Source organism: Corvus hawaiiensis, chromosome 5 (assembly GCF_020740725.1).
Source record: "Corvus hawaiiensis isolate bCorHaw1 chromosome 5, bCorHaw1.pri.cur, whole genome shotgun sequence".
Lineage (NCBI taxonomy): Eukaryota > Metazoa > Chordata > Aves > Passeriformes > Corvidae > Corvus > Corvus hawaiiensis.
Window position 1 is genome coordinate 25,339,345 of NC_063217.1, and position 18,725 is coordinate 25,358,069.

Below are 18,725 nucleotides of genomic sequence, written 5' to 3' on the forward strand. Positions count from 1 at the left end.
TTTTTCAGGATTGAATCATTGTATTTCTTGACACATGCTGTCTAAATATCAGTCTGTCAGGAAATTGCTGTTTCTTTCTGCTGCATGCTCTTTACAGGCTGATCTAATCCCTTCTTTTCACCTGAGGTTGTCTCCATCTGAAATGGAATTATGCCATCTGCTGGGATACCAATGCAGAATAAAAAATTACTTCCAGAAAACAGAGAGCCACACAGGAAAAAATAATGGAACATTCATTTACTCTTATAAAGGCATTTAGAATTGTTAAAGTTTGATGTTCTGCAAAGACCCACTCTCCTGAAAAAGGGATGCAAATAAAACAGGCAAATGAAGTCATTCTTTGTAAAAATGTTAACTCACAGAATAATTTTTTAAAAATACATGTATTTGTTTTTTCTACTTGAAATATGTGATTGAATTCCAGCATTCACTTGCCATACAAAACTACTCGATTTGTTTCAGATATGTGAATTTAAGACTGTTTTTTTCTGAGGAAAATATCTCCTGTTTAGTTTTCCCAGCTATAATGAATCCAAAACAGCATGAGGTTTATAGTATTGACACATTGGTTACAATCATTTCCAAAGAATGATGAGGCTGTTTTTGTAGCTGACTTTTGGAAAATACATGTGTAAAATATTTTTTTTGTGAAACAGGAATTAACAGTTTCCTTTTAGCTGATTTCCAGTGGCCATGTGTATTTTAGCTCTCTACAACCTCCGTGTTTTGTTAAATACCTTCTTCTGGTATTCACTTGATGGGAGAATGTGAATGGCTCTGTGACAGTAAAAGTATTATGTAATTATTGCATTCAGTCACCTAGCATTTTCCCCCTTGTTTCCTTCATTTTTCAGTTTTAACATGTCAGGAAATGCAGGATTCAATTGCTTTTTACACATCACCCTTTCCTGTTCTTTGAATATCAAATCCAGAATTCTGGTGCTGGTACTATACCGCAGTGTCACTTTTCTCAGTTTGTGGGCAGATTTCCAGGCAGTTGTTTGTACCCTCTGTGTATCTGCTGCCAAGGGGCCCCTGGCTGCGAGAGGTGTGGTGTTGCACACTGAAGGGAGTGTGAGCTGTGGGCAAAGAGAGGGAAGCACACAGCCCAACTCCTTGCCACGCCACGGTGAAGAGCATGGCAGGGCCAGTGATGGTGAAGGGTGTGAGTGCATTTTTGCTGCCTTAACAAGAGGCCTTTCTTATGTGCTTAGCAAAACAGGAAATAGGGCAGGCAATTTATCTGCAGTGCAAGCGTGTCCACAAGAGGGATGTTGCAGTGCCTTGCTAATTTTTCTCAGGGTATAAGGAATGATGTGGAAGAGAGGCTGCTTCCCAAAACCAGCAGGTATTCTAGTAAAGCCAAGTGCAGAGCCATATACCTGTGTTGATTCCTTGATGAAGAATTACATCATGGAAATGGTAATGGTTTATATCCAAGATAGGTAGCAGCAGACAGGTTCATTGACAGGACAGAATGGGGGCAGTAGAAAAAGTAGTGGACCTTGTCCTAGTTCTACAGTTAAAGGGAATTATATATGGGATTTTAATAGCTGAAATATGATGTTAATTTCTGAATGTTCTCAAGGGATAATTGGGAAAATAATGTTATTAATTAAAATTGTCTGGAAAAATTGTCTAATGATTTAGCCAAGTGTGTGGCATTTCCCTGCCAAAAGAAGGGCAAATATCTGACTGCAACCCCTGGGCTCCTCTGACATGGCAAAGACTCAGCAAAGTGAGTAGATAAAGGATTCACAGGCTTCTGCTTTGAAATCTAACTGGGTAACAAAACTGAAACTCCCTTCTCCCTGCTGATTCTCCAAAGATTATGCCCACTGTCCCTCATGCTCTTTATGTTGCTCTCTGGAGGGACAGGTTATTTAATGCTTTACATACCTTTGTGAGTAATTGTGGACTGAGCACCACCTAGGAAAAGAAAGGCATCACTTTCTGGTCATAAAGCAGCTATTGGACTTACTTAACAGCTGCTTTAATTATTCTATTAATTATAGACTCTGCGTGTTAGGACTCAAAGATCCAAAGGGAAGGTTAACCTCTGCAGATTGTATTTATATTTCACTTGGGCAGCCACTAATCAGAGAAGACAGACTGGAACACTTAAAAACATTGACAGCCATTCTGATGCTTGGGTTTTAATTAAAAAACCATAGCTTTCTACCTTGAAAAGAACACAGCTGACTGACTGACTGTCATCAGAAATATAAATAATTAAAAATATAAATCTATAATGGGAAACCTGTCAAACTTTTAACTACTGTGCTGTAAAAGTCAGTTAGCATTATCACACAACATCACTGTAACATGGGGCAGAACTCACAGGAATGTTTTTGCCTGTGGCAACAGAGAAGAGATCCTTTCCTAAAGGGGGCAAATTGAGGCTTGTCTAGCTTAAGGAATTTGGAGTGCTGCAATCCCATCATCAATAAAGTTGCAAATCTTTAATGTCTCTGCTTCGGATGACCAGCACAAGCTTTGTCTTAAGCTGCTGCAGTGTATTTAGGCCCCAAGCCAATACTCCATGTGCTGCCTTGGCCAGCCCTCACTGTTGTACCAATGACTCCCATTTGCTGCTCTGTGTGAAAGCAGGGAAAGATGAGAGACAAGCGTGAAAGGGCCCAACAGACTGCTAAAAGCTGCTCTGCTGGGAACACAGCCTAATGCATGTGTGGGAGCTGGTGTGCTCTTTGCCCATGATCTATAATGGATTTCAATAGAAGAATCAGCACAATAAGGTTAGCTGATCAGTCCCCTGTCATATTCTGTGATTAACTACAACTAATTACCTTGTGTGATACTTCTTTTTTTAAATAACTCTTTGAAAGTATAACACTGTAAGAGTAGTGTCCACTGAAAAAGTGGCTTTCCACATCCACTAAAATATTTACATTTTCCTTTTTAACTAAAATTAAAATCATAAAATAAGAGTCAAATGTGCTTCTCTTTTGTATGAAGCCAGAGCAAAAAGACTTTCTACAGGGAAAATAACCTTAGTAGGGTGTCATACAAAGACCTTTGAAAGGTTTGGTTGCCTTTAGTTGCCATTTGGGCTACACACTTGCAGCCTCTGTAGTCCCCAGCAAGGTGCTGTGAATGGTTTGACATTTAGAGGAATATTCGAGACACACATATGTTCTCTGTGCTCACCAGCAGCTTTTCCTGCCCCTCCCAGAAACTGGGAGAGGTGCTGGTGGGGAGCTGGGGCTGATTACAGGCAGCTCAAACTAATGGCACATCTGAGACCTGTGCCAGCATCCCACTGCACCTCAGCCCTGTGCCAGTGCCCCACCACATCTTCTAGGTAATGCTGGAAGCAAACTCAAAGACAAAATTTAGAAATCTGGATATGCAGGGACCAGCAAACTGGGGCAGCACAATGGCATGAACTCACCACATGGCGAAGATGTGGCCAATTGCCCCTGGCAGCAAGTAAGGCCTGTGCCTCAGTTTCCTCACCTTTTGTGGGTTTCTGATTAAAAGTGTCTGCAAGTGTTTCACAATATTTAGTATTCAATGAATTTGGCTACATAAGTGAAGTATAGACATTCAAATAGGGCCTCTAATTAGAAGAGGAGAAAACAAAAAGTTCCATATCCTCCCTGACACTTTAATTTTGCCTGCAAATCTCTTTGCATTTACTTTCAGGAGGAAAAAAGTCCCCAACACTTCATTAGAGCCTTGGTTCAGGACACAGAAACCCTAAGAGGCCTGATGTAGTCAGACTAAGTTATTATTACTTATTGTTGTGTCTGACTTTAATGTTGTTATTATATTTTCAATACTCTTTTTCTCCTTGTGTTATACATTAGGCACATTATGTCTTAATTCAGTGCTCAGCTGCCAGAATATTTGAAATACAATCTCCTCTTCTCATTTTGCTACATTCTCTTGTGTATTGCACATTTATATAATTGTAATTTTTTTACATAATAACTAGAAATATTTCTTATTGTGTCAGGAAACATACCCTGTAAAATAAAGGGAACACAATCAGAATTTCCAAGGTGTGTCACCTTTTAGAGAAAAGGCAATGTGATGTGTCACCTGGTGACAAACTTCAGGCATTAATATCAGACCTGTGATTAGATTCTCCTCTCCTTCTAGCTTTACTAAGTTTGACCTAATTGCGATATAATTAATGTGAGTCAAACTTGTCCTCAACCTGTTTAAAATTTCAAGACCAAATCTTCTAATCATCTCTGGTTTTCTCATGGTAAAATGGCTGACATTTTTCATCTTCTTTTTCCCTGATAGGGTGCTGAGAAAATTTTACTAATGAATGAATCTGGGGAACTGCAGGATCTCTTAACCAAAATTGAGGTAATTGTATTTCTGCAAATAAATATAGGGAATATACATTTACTACTTGTAATAGAGTATATTTTCTTCTTTACCATTTTCTTTTCTTCTGCTATAAACTGATGATCCCAAATGCTTTTTTTGTTTTACTCTTTTTTACACTCTGTTTTGGGGAGGGAGCCCTATATTGTTATTACCTAGACTAATTTATGTCGTAATCTTCCGAGAAAAAGTACATATATAAGACAAAAAATGTCATACAACAGGAAACTGATAACTGCTCACTGAATACAACCAATGCTTCACTGCCTTTTGATGTTTTTTTGGAGTGTTTGGTGGGTTTGTTTTATAATTTCTATTTTTCTTTTGTTGTTTTTTTCTCTCAAAAATGGGTTTGCTACAATTGCAAGGGGCAGTCAGGTTTCTTCATTACTGGAGATGCAGAAAGTGGTTGCATAAACTGCCATCTGCTCAAGGAGGAAATGGCCATTGTTCAAGAAACTGAGCTAAGCAATTTTGCTTTGTTTTCTCAACTTTTGTTAGTTCCCTTAACTACATCCAGGGGTATCTATATATTTACAAGCTTAACAAGCAAAAATGAATGTAAAGAATATAAATATTATTCTCTTAAAATTTTTAGATTATTTCAAATAATGTTCAATGAAGTAAACAATCATCAAAAATTATGAAGATGGGAGCACACCTGAGATAAAAAGAATGTTAATTTTACATTAAATATTTGTATAGGTTGTCCCTGGGTGAGCTAATAGTAATAGGATCTGTTTGCCTTGTGAAGAAGAACAGCAAGTATATGAGCTACAGAACAAAAAGAAAAAAATGCCTGTTTTGCATGTTCACCTGAGTTTTCAATAGATTAATACTGTTATTAATGGGTTTGCAGAAATTTTTCATTTTTCTTGATGGTGCTTCAGGTACTACATTTTCTGTGGGTATTTTAGTATACTCTGGTAATAATTAGTCTCTAATTTTAAGTGGTACATAATTCCTCAGACTAACACTAGCAGGAATTGTATGGATTTTTGTTCTTTTTTGTGAATAAACCTGTAAAGTCTTTACTCAACAGTGCAATGCTAAAACATGTGTTAAGTTCCCGAAATGGCACACCTTTCCTTTCTCTGGTTTGAACTTCAAGGCAACCATTAAATAAATTAGCCACATTTTCAGCAAGTGAAACTTAAAAGTGTCTTTGAAATATATTCTGTTCTCCACTGTCTTTAATCCAATAAAAAATAGAGTAAATTTATGGTTTTACTTGGGAATCGGGACAATTGAGAGGCCTCAAGCCTTGCTTGAAGCAATTTTCTCCGGATATAAATGTTGAACACTGATGATCTTTCTTCTTTACACTTAAAGCTTCAGCATTCTACACCCATAAATTTTAATACACCATTTATTTCCTTGAGTACTGTTTGTCAGAAGCTATGAATTGCTTTTTGATATCATCAGCTTTATCTGTAATAGGTATAATATGTTCAGCATGAGCATGCAAATGCTGAAAGTCATAATATCTTAACATACAGTATAGAAAACACAACATCATCATAAAGTGCCTGGAGTTTGGATTCAATCATCGCAATATCTCCTAGATTTAATCTAAACCTAAACAACATCCAAGTAATGCATACAAGCTATCCTTTAGCTTGCTATTTTGGCAAGTATAAATGCAGGCTACTGAGGTGTAAAGTGACCAATGAACCTGCAGTGAGCCTCTCTGACATTGCATGTGGATCTGACCAAAGTAAAGACAGACTTACTGGTCTTCCGTGGGGGTTTTCCATGGGATGGGGTGGTGGATCTTGCCCAAAATGGGAACCAGAATGTGTATTTTTAGCTGTCCTGGAGCCCTCATTGTCCTAGACCTTATGGTGGTTGATGAGGTAACATTTTTGTCTTTCTTACATTCTTTGAGCAGAGAGTCCAGCTTCCTCAAGAGTGCCCCTCCTGCGGGGGCTTTGGTTTCCTGCCGTGCTCAGCGTGCCATGGGAGCAAGATGTCTGTGTTCCGCAACTGCTTTACGGACTCGTTCAAAGCCCTCAAGTGTACTGCTTGCAATGAGAATGGGCTACAGCGCTGCAGGAGCTGTGCAGGCTAAAAAGGGCATCTCCACTTGTTCAAACTAGTTTTATGGTACTGCACCAGTTTGTAATATGACTTTTTTTAAATTAATCCATTTATCCAAAACAGTCAATAAAAATCCATTTGTTGTATACTTCTGGTTTGAGCATTTGAGCTTTTTAATCTTTGTCGACCATATAATGAACTCTAAAATACATCTTTCTAGTTTCCTTATAGAGAGATTTGTAGTCTGGAAAACTTATCACATTATGTGAGTGCTTCCTTTTTCTGTATGGGATCATCAGCAATCATATGTGTCTTTGAACAACGCACTCAAGTTACAGCAAAATGAAGCTTAAACTTCAGGTTATTGAGTAGGGCTGCTTTCAAAATCAGTGAGAATAAAGATTTTGTGATATGGAGTAGCCCAAGACTCTTCCACACAGCACTTCCCTGAAAAGTCACCTGGGCTGAATTCTGTCCTGAATTCTATGTGGCAACAGAAGAACAGAAATATTTCTTGCAAGTCCCATGAATCAGCTTTCTCTTTAGTACTGCTTTCTGTTTGTTACAAAATTAATGTTGTTAGACAAAGTTCATAGACATTTAACATAGTAGATGTTCATAACCATGACAGTATCTCAGAGCTTTATGGTTCTATATATCACAATAGATCTTATAATGATTCAGTGAGAATGCCTGACAGCTTTGTAAATTGCATATAAAGAAATTGAGGATGAGATTTCAGCTTTTTCAGCTTAGCAACTGTTGTGGTTTTATGACTAGCCTGGCATGAGTGTTTCAGGACATCTGTTCTCCAGGGAGGCCCAGGTCTATGCCCAGACAACTCCAGTATTGTATATACCTTTGCCATTTTTGGTGGATTTCCCCAACACAAGCACAAGAGAATTAGCCAGTGATTAGTCTCAATGAACTGTGGGCTCTCCATACTGAATATATTCCAATTTGGAAGTGCATTACCAATCATGCACTTCCAAAGAATATTTTTTAACAGGATAACTTTAGCGAGCCATCACCAACTGCTCATTTTGACATTGCACGTTTGTATCATGTTCCTGCTGTCAGTCTGTACTGGCACAAGAAGTAGAAAGGTAGTAGAAAGCACCTTGCTGAGACTGGTGTTGGCTAGAAAACACTTCCCTGGTAGCCATTTCACCCTGACTAAACTGTGTTAGCAAGTGTTAAGCCACCTTGCTTTATGCTTCTAGCCTTATTCTTTGTAAAGCTATGCTGGCTGGAGTTTAGGGAAGTGCGGTTGGCTTTACTAGATGTTGCTTACTCTGGTTGGGTACCCCATTTCCCTTCCCTCTTTCCCATATAACCTTCCTTAATTTCTCTGTGATGAAAAATTCAAATATTCTTTCAGTGTTTTGGGAACAGCGTAGCTGTGGTGTAAACCAGGATAGCCACAGCTGCACAAAACATGGCTTGCAAAAAAAGCTGTGTCTGAAAACACTTGTTTTTCTGATGCCTTATTTTCCTCACCCGAATCATCAGACAACCATCTTTCCTCCACCTCCCTTCCACTTGTTATATCTAGAGGTGGTGGCTGGTGCTGAAGAGTTGGACAAGCTGAGCTTACTTGTATTTTTGAACATTTGAATCTAAGGGACTTACACATATTCTATTACATATTGAATGTGCAGGCTTGAAAGCGCTTGTATGATCCTACTGCTCCTACAGCTTGTACCTTAAGGCTCAGAGGAAGCATCTGGATCTTTGGCATTACATGAGAGAGACTAAATTTTATGCAGAAGCCATTCATAATGCTTAGCAGCACCTCAGCTATAAAACTCTGACTTGCAGATGTGCTTACTTTTTTTACTGCATGGGTAAGAAGAAAAGAAAGAAAATACATTACCCTTCTTTTATTTAACAGTTGTGTGCCTTCTATTTCTGGCTGGTATTGCAGTCCAGACTGGTATGATACAGAACGAAAGGCAGCATAAAGCAGAATACTGATGATTAGAATGTCATCATTTCTGATGCATTAAAACAATTTTTTTTAGTTGTTAACTTGCTATGGATCTAGAGAGTGAGATCATTCACTGTAGTGAATACTGAACTCAAGATGGCATAATCAAATTCATCCTTGAGGGAAATTACTAGTGAAGAAAATGCCAGTGCATTTGTGATACTGTAATTCCACAGTCTGCACCCCTGAGAAGACATACTGCTTGATGAGATGGTCCATATCACCATTCACCCACTGAAGCCACATATGACCAAATTACTATGACTGGTCAAAGTATGTTAAACATTTTCAGTTTCACTGAAAATGAAGTTTCTTCATTGACCTGGAAGAAGGGTTGGAAGTTGGTTTTCTTCCCATTCAGGCAACCAGAAAATGACTTCTCTTCAGAGTGGGACAAATGCACTAAATCCCGTTTCTTTCCTGATTTATCTCCAGGGGCTGTGAAAGAAACCTAGAGAGAGACTGTCCTAGCCAAAGCTCTAACCCTTCAGAGGCACTTAATGTCAATGAGAAAAGATAAGGCAAAACCTCCTTAGTTTTCTTTTTTAGAAGGAGAATGGTGAAAGCAAAAGGTCAAGTTCTGCAGAACTTTTTTTCCCCAAGGATTTTTATGGGAGACACAGGACACCTAACGCTGACAAATACAGCATTCTTCAGGCACTGCATATTTGTCAGTGTACTAGAAAAATATCTTTTCTCCTCTCACATCAACTGAATTACTAGCTTTTTCTCTCCAGCTATATTTTTCTTCTAACAGCCTACATGAAAAACAAAAACTTTTTTTTTTTTAAAAGGGTCATTTTTACTGTATTGTTTACAGTCTTTCCTAGGGTTTTGGGTCTGGGTGCTCAGCTCTCCACAGCCATCCTAGAAACACTAAGTGTGGAAGAATGACAACATTACTAAGGCAAGCCCAGGAGCCAGTTGAGGGATATGATGATTTCTATTACAACAGATGTAACAGGCAGCTAACAATATAGCTTTTAAGTCAGTCTGAAATAAAATGAGGTATGCAGCTCTGTTCTGATTTACACCAGCAGTGCCTCTTTACTTCCAAGGAGTTAGCAGCCATCTCCTCTGGTATAACAAACAAGACTCGTCCAACTGCATCTTTGTATGGGAAATTTTCTATTTCTAAATGCATCAAGCTCTGCTTCTCTTGTTTCTGGCCCTCATGACAAGGTCGAAGTAAGGGTCCAAGTAAATGTCTCTGCCTGACAGCTCAGCATATTGACATATATGAGAGCAATTATCAGAGAGGAAGGTAATCCTTAGGCTGTTTGCTTTGCAAAAGTCTTTCTGAGCTTAAGAAAGAGAATGGTTTGGAGTTCTCAGTCCAGTAGCTTTCAGCACTCTTTCCAGTGGACTATGTGAGCATAAGATTTCTCTTTAACTCCGTAGAGAATTTTGCTGCCATGAGAGCAGAGGGTAAGAAAATTTCTTACTCTAAATAGTGAGGATGACATAAAGCAGGGTGTTTGTTCTCACATTTTTTTTTCTTTGTAATGGGTTATTTAAGAGTAATGTGCTTCTCACTTGCACTAAAAGACTAGGGATTATGAATTTTATTTAATATTGCACTATTTAATAAACATATTTGGGTTTGTTCTGTTGGGGAGTAGTTTGCACTTTTAACACACCAATGGGCATTAATTTTCTGTGGGAAAAAAATCTGGGCATTTTCAATAAGAAATAGTGCATCTGGGAGTTGATTTCCACTCAAACTTTATTTTCTTGGTGTATTCTTTCTAAAGATACCTCAAACAGATAGACTATCTTATGTGTCTACAGCCTACTGTAATAAAATATTTTATATTAATTTGGAATGGTGAGAGTTTATGCAGACAGTGCTGCAAAAACAATCTTGGCCTTTTACTTAAAGCGAAAAACTACATCAGACATACATCTTACCAACCTCCATACTTAATTCTGAAGTTTTCTGACCTCAGCCATGGTCCTGTCAAATCAATGAGAACCATTCTACTGATTTAAGTTCCTGGTCAACTGGGTCTAACCTATCTTCCCTTTACAGGTGAAGTGATGTGAAACATAGAATTATGTAAGTAATGCTTTATTGTGTATAGTATAAATTCCTCTCCTAAAGTAAGAATGTGGTGTCTTGAAGTCCTCCAAAATGTTCACTCACTCTGTGATTCATTTCTCTTATACCTGTGAACACATAACAGTGAACGAAAAGAATCTGATAGATCTTGAAATAAGAGAAGTTAATTCAGCTGTAAGTAAACATGCATTATAAGAAAACTTGCTACTTTTGACTCTCGTGTACTGCGAAAAATGTAACAAGAAATTAATGAGTATTTTGGGGCTTTATTAATGAAAATAAGGAATGAATTCTACTGAGATGAATTTCAAAATTTCGTGAGTGAATACATAATGGAAGACACTTCAGCTACTTTTCCTAGCTATTGCCATTGTATAATTGCATTAAAATGAATTTCATTCTCTTAGCTTGAGATACATTATTTGACCACAAAAGCATTCAACAGGAAACATTTATGGCCTAAATAATTTAGTAGGGAGAAGAATTAAGATTGCTTAGCTTTAAATAATTTAGAGACGATAGTAAAGGACATTGTAATCCAACAATAACTTGAAAAGTAAAAATTATTAGAACTTAATCTTTACGTTTAATCCAATTTTTCTTTCTTCTAGCATTAATTTGCTTAGGGATAGTGAATAAGAAAATAATTGCTTTAGAAGGAAATGACTGTGAAAAAGCACTTGCAGTTTAAGCTTCTTCTAGCTTATCAGCTCTACTTTGAAAAATTGATTTCAAATGAGTAAAAAGATTTATGAAAACCAGTAAGTTTTCCACTCAAGAAAAACCACACTGCAACAAGACATATACTGCCCGTTTCTCTTTGAGGTCTCATATTTTTTCCACTGATGGAAAAATCATCTTAATGAAAACAAAGGTTTATTTAAAAGACTCTATGCCATCCCAATAATCAGAAATTAATTTCAACAAAAATCATTATCTTTTAGTGGATTGAAATTTGGAAGTTTTTATAAAAGAAATATGCTGCAGGGTATATGCTGCCCTTTGGCAGCTGACAGTTATATTTTGATCTGGAGAAAAAGCTTGTTGTGACAACACAAGCAATAGTTTTATGACCAGTCAGAAGAGTTGACTACAAGTTGCTATTTTTATTATTGATCATGATCTGTTTAAAGTAGGCAAATAATGATCAATAAAAATTCATCAAACGTCATCATTGAAATGTGATCACTCATCAACTCACTACTTAGAAGTGGCTATTTTACTCTATAAATATTTAATCTGGTGGATGAATTCTTGTCTGTCAGATAAGGGAAAAATTCCCTCTGATTTCAAGTCTGGTAAATTATAAATGAGTGAGGGTGACAAATATACAAAACATCATCTAAATGTGGATCCTTTCTGAGCTAACTCAGAGCACCAACATTATACTATTTATTTGGGACTCTGCCCCTGATTTGAGCCAACATCCGAGACTTTGAAGAACATCTAGACCCTGTCTTGCCCTCAAAATTTATTTGCACATTAATTTTCCCCATCATATGTCATGTGGGAATAGCACACAGTAGGACAGAGATCTTGCACTCCAGCAGAAATCCTCCAAACCTGTGGGATGATATATTTAATCCTTATGCCTCAATAGAGCTGCACAGGCAATGAATGCTTTATACTGCCTCAGGGATCTAACCAGACAGACAGAACATAAGATCAATACTTCAGCCTGCAAAATTAAGGGACTCAGTAAAAACTTGTCCTTTTTTCTGTTAAGTATAAGCAGAAAAATAATAAACAGTCATCATCATTACTCTTATATGTGAGATATTGCAATCATTGCTTTTAACATTATAAGAAAATCATGCTGCCTCTCATTATAGCTTGATGGTAATAGCTGATGCTGATAAGTTATCCTTTCCAACATAGTCACAGAGTAAAATTTAATAGAACACTATCAAGCATCAGAACTGTACTTTTAAACATAAGTAGAATATTATTATCATTATTAGTCCCTCCATCATTCAGGCTCTCTCTCAGGAAAAGCCAAAATAACCAAAGCAGGATTAACAGACAAACCTATCAGAAAGTTTAGTCTGTAATCCTCTTCCTCAGTGTTTTAGAGAGATCCCTTAATGCATCTTCTGTGGGATGCAGAGTTTCCCAACATGGTTTCTTGGTATTTGATGTTGTACTCTTGTGATATCCCCAACAGGGCACACAGTGCTCCGAGACAGGTGGCGCTGTGCTGCCTTTTTCCGCATCCCGTGTACTTTTACTGGTTTGGAACATAATGATCCTAAATTTGTCAGTGTTTTCTCATCTTCTTAACTAAATGTACACATCCTGTATCAAAGAAAAGTTAACAATTAAACCCTCTCCTCTCTTTATAGGCACCAAATCTCATCTTCTAAGACATTCTTCATGAACAATATGGTTTGAAAAACCCTGGAATATTTTTCCACATTTATTCTCCACTCCTTTGTCAGTTCTATGACGGCAGTAAGTCTTTCCTATTGCAGCCTCTACCTCTGGCAGAGCACCTAATGTTCAGTAATGCCAAATTTGTCATGCCACATTTTATGCTTGCTTTCAGCCAACTTGGTATATCTACTAACAGCATGATTTATAGCCTCAGGGCCTATTCACAAATCCTATTGTCCTCTCTTGGACATTTTCTACCTTCTGTCTCTGCTGTACTATGAATTAGGGTCCACAACACCTTGCTATAACATAACTTGGTTTTAGAATTTGATCCCAGATCATTAGTTGCATCCTCTCTCCTTCATACTGTTTATCTGCCCTGCTTAGTAGAGGTAGTTTTTCCCACCCTTCTCTCCTAAATCCTCAACTGGTGTCACCTTTGTCCTTCAGATCTCCTGACAACCACCTCAGGGGGGGCTACTAACCTACTGTAAGCAGCTGTCTTTATCCAATACACCTACAGAGAAACAGCATAAAGCCAAAGCAGACAATATCTTTTCAACTTAACTTCAGAGTGAGCTTTGTTCTTTTCAAGTTATACTAAATCCCCAAAGTACTTTTTTTCCTAACATGGCATTTCATATTGATAATGACAGTAATAATTACAAACTTATAAAGGACTATTTGGCTGTGAATCTGTAAGTATTTCATAAACAGAGAAGACCAGCACAACAACTCTGAATGGTAAATCGGATTTAATACCCCTGTTTTAACATCCCAGCTTGCCTCAGAGGCACAGAATCTAAATCTCCAGACAAAAAAAAATGTATTGATGCCCAGATTCATGTAGATGTTATCAACCAGAAATTGGAATACACTAAGTCTTCCACCCCTAAAAAAATTTCTTTGAGGTATTTATCTTTTTTAAGTATAAAGTTTTACCAAAAGCTTTATAGCTGAGAAACTAAGTCTCTAACTTTCCTTCTTTCCTTCCTCCATTGATGTTATTAGATTCCTAGAAATAATTAAATATTAAACATCGATATAACATCTGCTTTAACTTTTAAAGTCTCGTTGTGCGTAAGAATCAAATGGGTTGCAAAGTACATAAAAAATTTATCTTTCTGTTGCAAATTTGTTCCTAACATGAAGCAGCAGATTCTCCGTGTCATCACTGCTCACTAGGGATAGATGTCAATAGTGACGTGCTAGTAGCAAGTTTGGTAACTTTTTTAATCTTTATCAGTATTTCATTTTATGACATTAAATACCTATTAAGATCATCATCAGCCATTATATTTTGAGTGTTTTTATGTGATAGCACAAAAGGGTCAGACTATGTTGTCTTGGTTTGAAAGGCAGGTGTCTGCTAAGGAAGGCAGGAGCCTCCCTTGGAAGGGCAGATGCGACCTCCCCCCTTCCCTCCAAGTTATTATAATTTTGAAATCAAGGGGCTTTTAGGCAAAGATGTGGGAAATAGGAGTAACAGTTCTTTACTATTATATATCTATAATGTGTATAACCAGTCAAACAAACAACAGTAACTACGGCAGTAACAGCAAACAATCACAAACCCAGTCCCAGCCTTCTCGGCTGTCAGGCCCTTTCCCAGCAGGGGCGCTGGCGGCTCCCGGTGAGCAGGGCAGGTGCGATGGTTCCCCCGCGGCTGCAGGGGGCGCTCCGGAGCGAGCTCGGGGAGCACGCGGCACTGGTGCCCTGGGATCCCGGGAAGGGATGGAACAAAGGCTTCACAAACCCCTGGGCAGCTGACCCCGGTGTCCGGCCGGACCCTCGGGAACAGCAGGCTGGAACGGCAGGGACGAGCACAAATCCCGGTATGGCAAAGGAGATGTACCCAAACAGAGACCCCCCGAGAGGTCTGGGCAGGCAGAGTGAGCAGGGCTACAACGTAGCGAAGGCTCGAAGCAACAGCAGGGGCAGGGCAGCCATGGCCCAGCTCCCAGCAGGGCAGGGAAGGCAGCCTGGGGATCCTGGGTTTTCTCCAGCAGAAGGTAAAGGCAGCCCAAGAAAGCAGCCTCTCTCTCTGTCCAAACGCCAATCGACGTGCACCCGGGTGAAACAAAAGAGTAGCCAGATGCACCCCACCCTCAGCGGGTAGCTCTTTGTTTTTTTAAATACCCAGCCATTTTTTCCCCCTAGCAACACGTACGGGGAAAATTCCTTTAACGCAAAAAAAACCGAAACAGGAGAGCTCCTGAAGCCCCAACATCTGTCTACAGAAGCAAGGATTTACATTTCATAATAATAGAGGTTGTCAGAATTTTTTGGAAAATTTTTCTACTTTGAGCATTGTGCTAGTGATAAATTTTTTCTCCTGTAAGTTGCAATTGAAACTGACTGCCAATATTTTGTCATTTCACACAGAAAGGTGAGAATTTTTCAGTGCTTTTTCTATTGACCAAATACTAGAAAATGTGTGTTATCCATGAAGGACAACTATTACCTTGATTTCAAGAGAAAGAACTAAATGATGACGCATACATTTGCTGGATACTTTATCTAGTTGAAATAAAAATATCTACCACTCTTCAGGCTTGAAATGGTTTATGAATTTTGCTATTAAATGCAATCAACCAAATAAAGATTTATTAACTAACTACAGTTCAGCTTCCTACTCTCATGCACTTTTGTTCTAGAACTTGTTATATGTGCAGTCTGCTCATAATGTTTGCTTTCATTTGAAGGAAAATTATGAAAAAAAGGAAGCGTTATATTTACCACAAGTGACATCAGCTAGGGCCTAAGCACTCACGTAGCTAAAACCAAAACTTAGAACAGTAAAGCCCCATTTTTACTCCTTTGTTTCTGAAGAAAATAACTTGATCATTTGTGTCACTGTACTCAGCAATTTGTTTTGCTACTCTCACGATGCCATGTTCCATTCTCATTTTTATTGCAAAATTCTCAGAAGTGGGCCCGAAGCTGTGTTTGGAAGAACCTTTTCCTGGCACAATACTTAGAGGAGTTGCTCTAGACTCTACTGGAGCAGACTAGTTCACATTCTCCATTAGCACTTTTAGTCCTGTGTGAGACTTGGGGAAAGACTGCAGCACTTCAGCAGAGGTTTTGGATATCATGTCATGCCCTACATATAACCATGCCTTCTGCAGCCCACTGTGAGTGAATTTTGGATGCTGTAGCACATATTGGCAGGTCTCCTAATATGCCTCCAGGAACTGGCCAAAATCTGTGCCATAGCTTGGAACCCATGATAGATCTTAGGTAAGGTTTCTGTTTCACAAAATAAACTTAACTATCTGTCATGTTACTCAACACAAACGTGATTACCCTGATTTTTTGTTACAGTTTAGAAGCACCTCCTTCTAGCGTTTTACTTTATGTCACCTATTTTAAGCTTAGAAATTCCTACTAATAAGTGTGTATAGACCTACAGCTCATACAAGAACTTAATAAGAAACAAATAAGAAACAAACACTTCTGTTCACACCTGAAAATAAAAAGAAAGTAAAATGCAATCTGAAGTATTCTGTTTAGAATGGGAGCTTGTGTATCTTCACTTCCCTCTTCTCAGTAACCCCTTCATTTCCGAAAGAAATGTGCAGAGAAACATTTTTATCTATAAAAAATATATAATGAATCAGTAGCAGTGTTTATACTTATTAATTAAAAGATGCCTAGTAATTACTGTGTATGCTGCAAGAACAGTCAGAGTGATTTATCCTGGACCATATGCATTCATGGACACTGTAGGACAATCCTTCTCGCAAGGTCCCATATTCGGCCACTTAATTCTAGTGCTCTCCAATAACATTCCACCAAGTAAAAGTTTAAATGCCAGTTCTTACAGATGAAAGAGATTATACCAATTCAGCTCTTAAACTAGTGAAATTCAACCAGCTAATTAAAATTTTAAAAAAAGTGTTTGCCCTTAACAAACATAAGCAGTGTGTTCAGTTATTTTTTTATATAACTTTAAAATAACCACAAATAAAACCCCCTCCAAAAAAGCATAAGTTCACATCAGTCATTTAATAGTAGTAAAATCATGCCATTTCAAACATTTTCCATATATTTATCTGGTAGTTTTCCAGCCTTTCAGTCACTGCACAAAGGAGAGACTCTTCACAACTTTTCTCTTGCCCATGAGTATCTCATCTCAATGACAAATGGAATGCTTTCTCTTCCAGTATGTTCTCAGTGGCACAGCCTAACAGGGTCTTACACAGACCTCACAGCTTCCTCTCTACAGTTCTGGAAGGCTCTTTGCTACATTTTACTGGGTCTGCTAACTTCTTAGGTTTTCTTTCTATTATGGATATTCTTCAGTCATTTTCTTTCTTTTATACCAAAGAACCTTGAGTTTTTCACAGAGACCTGGGTTTGCCCTTTTTGAGAGAAAATATGAAGAAGTGATAACCTTTCTGGTCTGTGGTGGGGCAGGACTCATTACCCCTGGGATAGGGAATTACATGAAATGGTGAGATCATGTCTCCTTTGTTGTTTGCTGGACTATTTTTTGTTCTGGAAGGCAACTATGATGCAATCCAAGTCAATCTTGCTACTCTGAATAGTGTCCCTCTCAAGTACACAGTTAAAGTTAAATCTCTGGCATTGGCTTCTTGACCAGTTCCCTTTAGGTAACTTGATTTGTTTCAAATTTCTACAGTGCCAGTAATCCACCTAAGAGAATAAAATAAGCTAAACTTTTGTGTTCTGTATAAAAGTTACATTATATAACAGTTTAATTCCTAATTATTTGAATAGTGAAAAGGTTTCCTTGGTGCAAAACATTGCTGGCATCACAGTCTCCTAGTGTAAATTTTCTTTCCATTAGAATGAATTCCTTTTTTTAATAACAGGGAAAATTAACCTGATTAAATTTATCACAACCTTATAACAAGTGGAAAGTGCTGCCTCAGTCCAGAGTCAGTGATCATGTAAAATGATCATGTAAAATTGAAACTAAGAGCATTCCCCAAAATGGCATTTAAGTAGCTTTGATGTGCATCTTCGCAAAAAAAGTCACATCTCTGATGACACGGTGGTCTCATGTTGCCTGTAATAAAAAAAAAAATGAAGCTGAGTTGCATTCTAATATTAACTGCCAATGTTCCTGCTGTGAAAGTACTATGTTACTGTTTGGTTGGGGTTTTTTTCTATCCTATGATACTGGAACAAATCACCATCCAGTACAATGCATTTCATATTAGCTTTACTAGAAGCCATGTCCCTTCTCCTTAATATAACTTAATTTATGCATACTTTGTTTCTTGGGAGGAAAAAGACTGAATAGAATAGCCCTAAACTGGAAGCAGTCTGTTAGGCAAACCAGAACAGATAGTGAGACTGAGAGACTTGTAACGGGGGGGAAAAAATGATGATACATGATACTGTAGTTTCTTTAAGTTATGCCATGCAGCCTTTTATTGAGTTTCTAGCAAGTTTGGGATTTTTAGCTCTTTACCTTCTGCTGCAAGCTTTGTATTATTGTAGGAGATCTAAAGCAGCTGATCTTGGAAATGCAGTTTTAGAATAGATTTTTGGCAGCACTGAGTTCTTTAATAGGAGAAAGGATTTGAGATTGTACTCAGTAATAGCTGTAGATAAGACAGAGACTGAGCAGAAATGTTGCCTAGATGTCTTCAAAGTTATTTGATCTGGAGGTAGTCATTTGTTGGTCTGCTTTTACTTAATGGGGGAAGGTCATGGAATCCTGAAAAATACTGCTGGAAAATGACAGCCTGCCCACAGTAATCATGCAAGGATCACATGTCTTCTGGATTGGATGCAACAGAAATTCTGGCACAGCACAAGTGATGTTGAAAGACTTTTAAAGCAATCCTAAAGTAATTGGTATAACAACCAAAGGGGCAGAAGGGTTATTTAATTCTACGGAATGTAGAGATATCTTTGAAG

General features: G+C 38.0%; 1 protein-coding gene across 1 annotated transcript in view; it reads left to right on the forward strand.

The window, feature by feature from the left end:
- The window catches only part of GRXCR1 (glutaredoxin and cysteine rich domain containing 1), a 39,612-nt gene extending 33,179 nt beyond the window's left edge, over positions 1-6,433 (forward strand). The window contains exons 3-4 of the mRNA XM_048305402.1: positions 4,276-4,341; positions 6,254-6,433. Of these exons, the coding sequence (XP_048161359.1) occupies positions 4,276-4,341; positions 6,254-6,433 (246 nt within the window). The remainder of the gene's footprint in view (positions 1-4,275; positions 4,342-6,253) is intronic.
- The last annotated feature ends 12,292 nt before the right edge of the window (positions 6,434-18,725 follow it).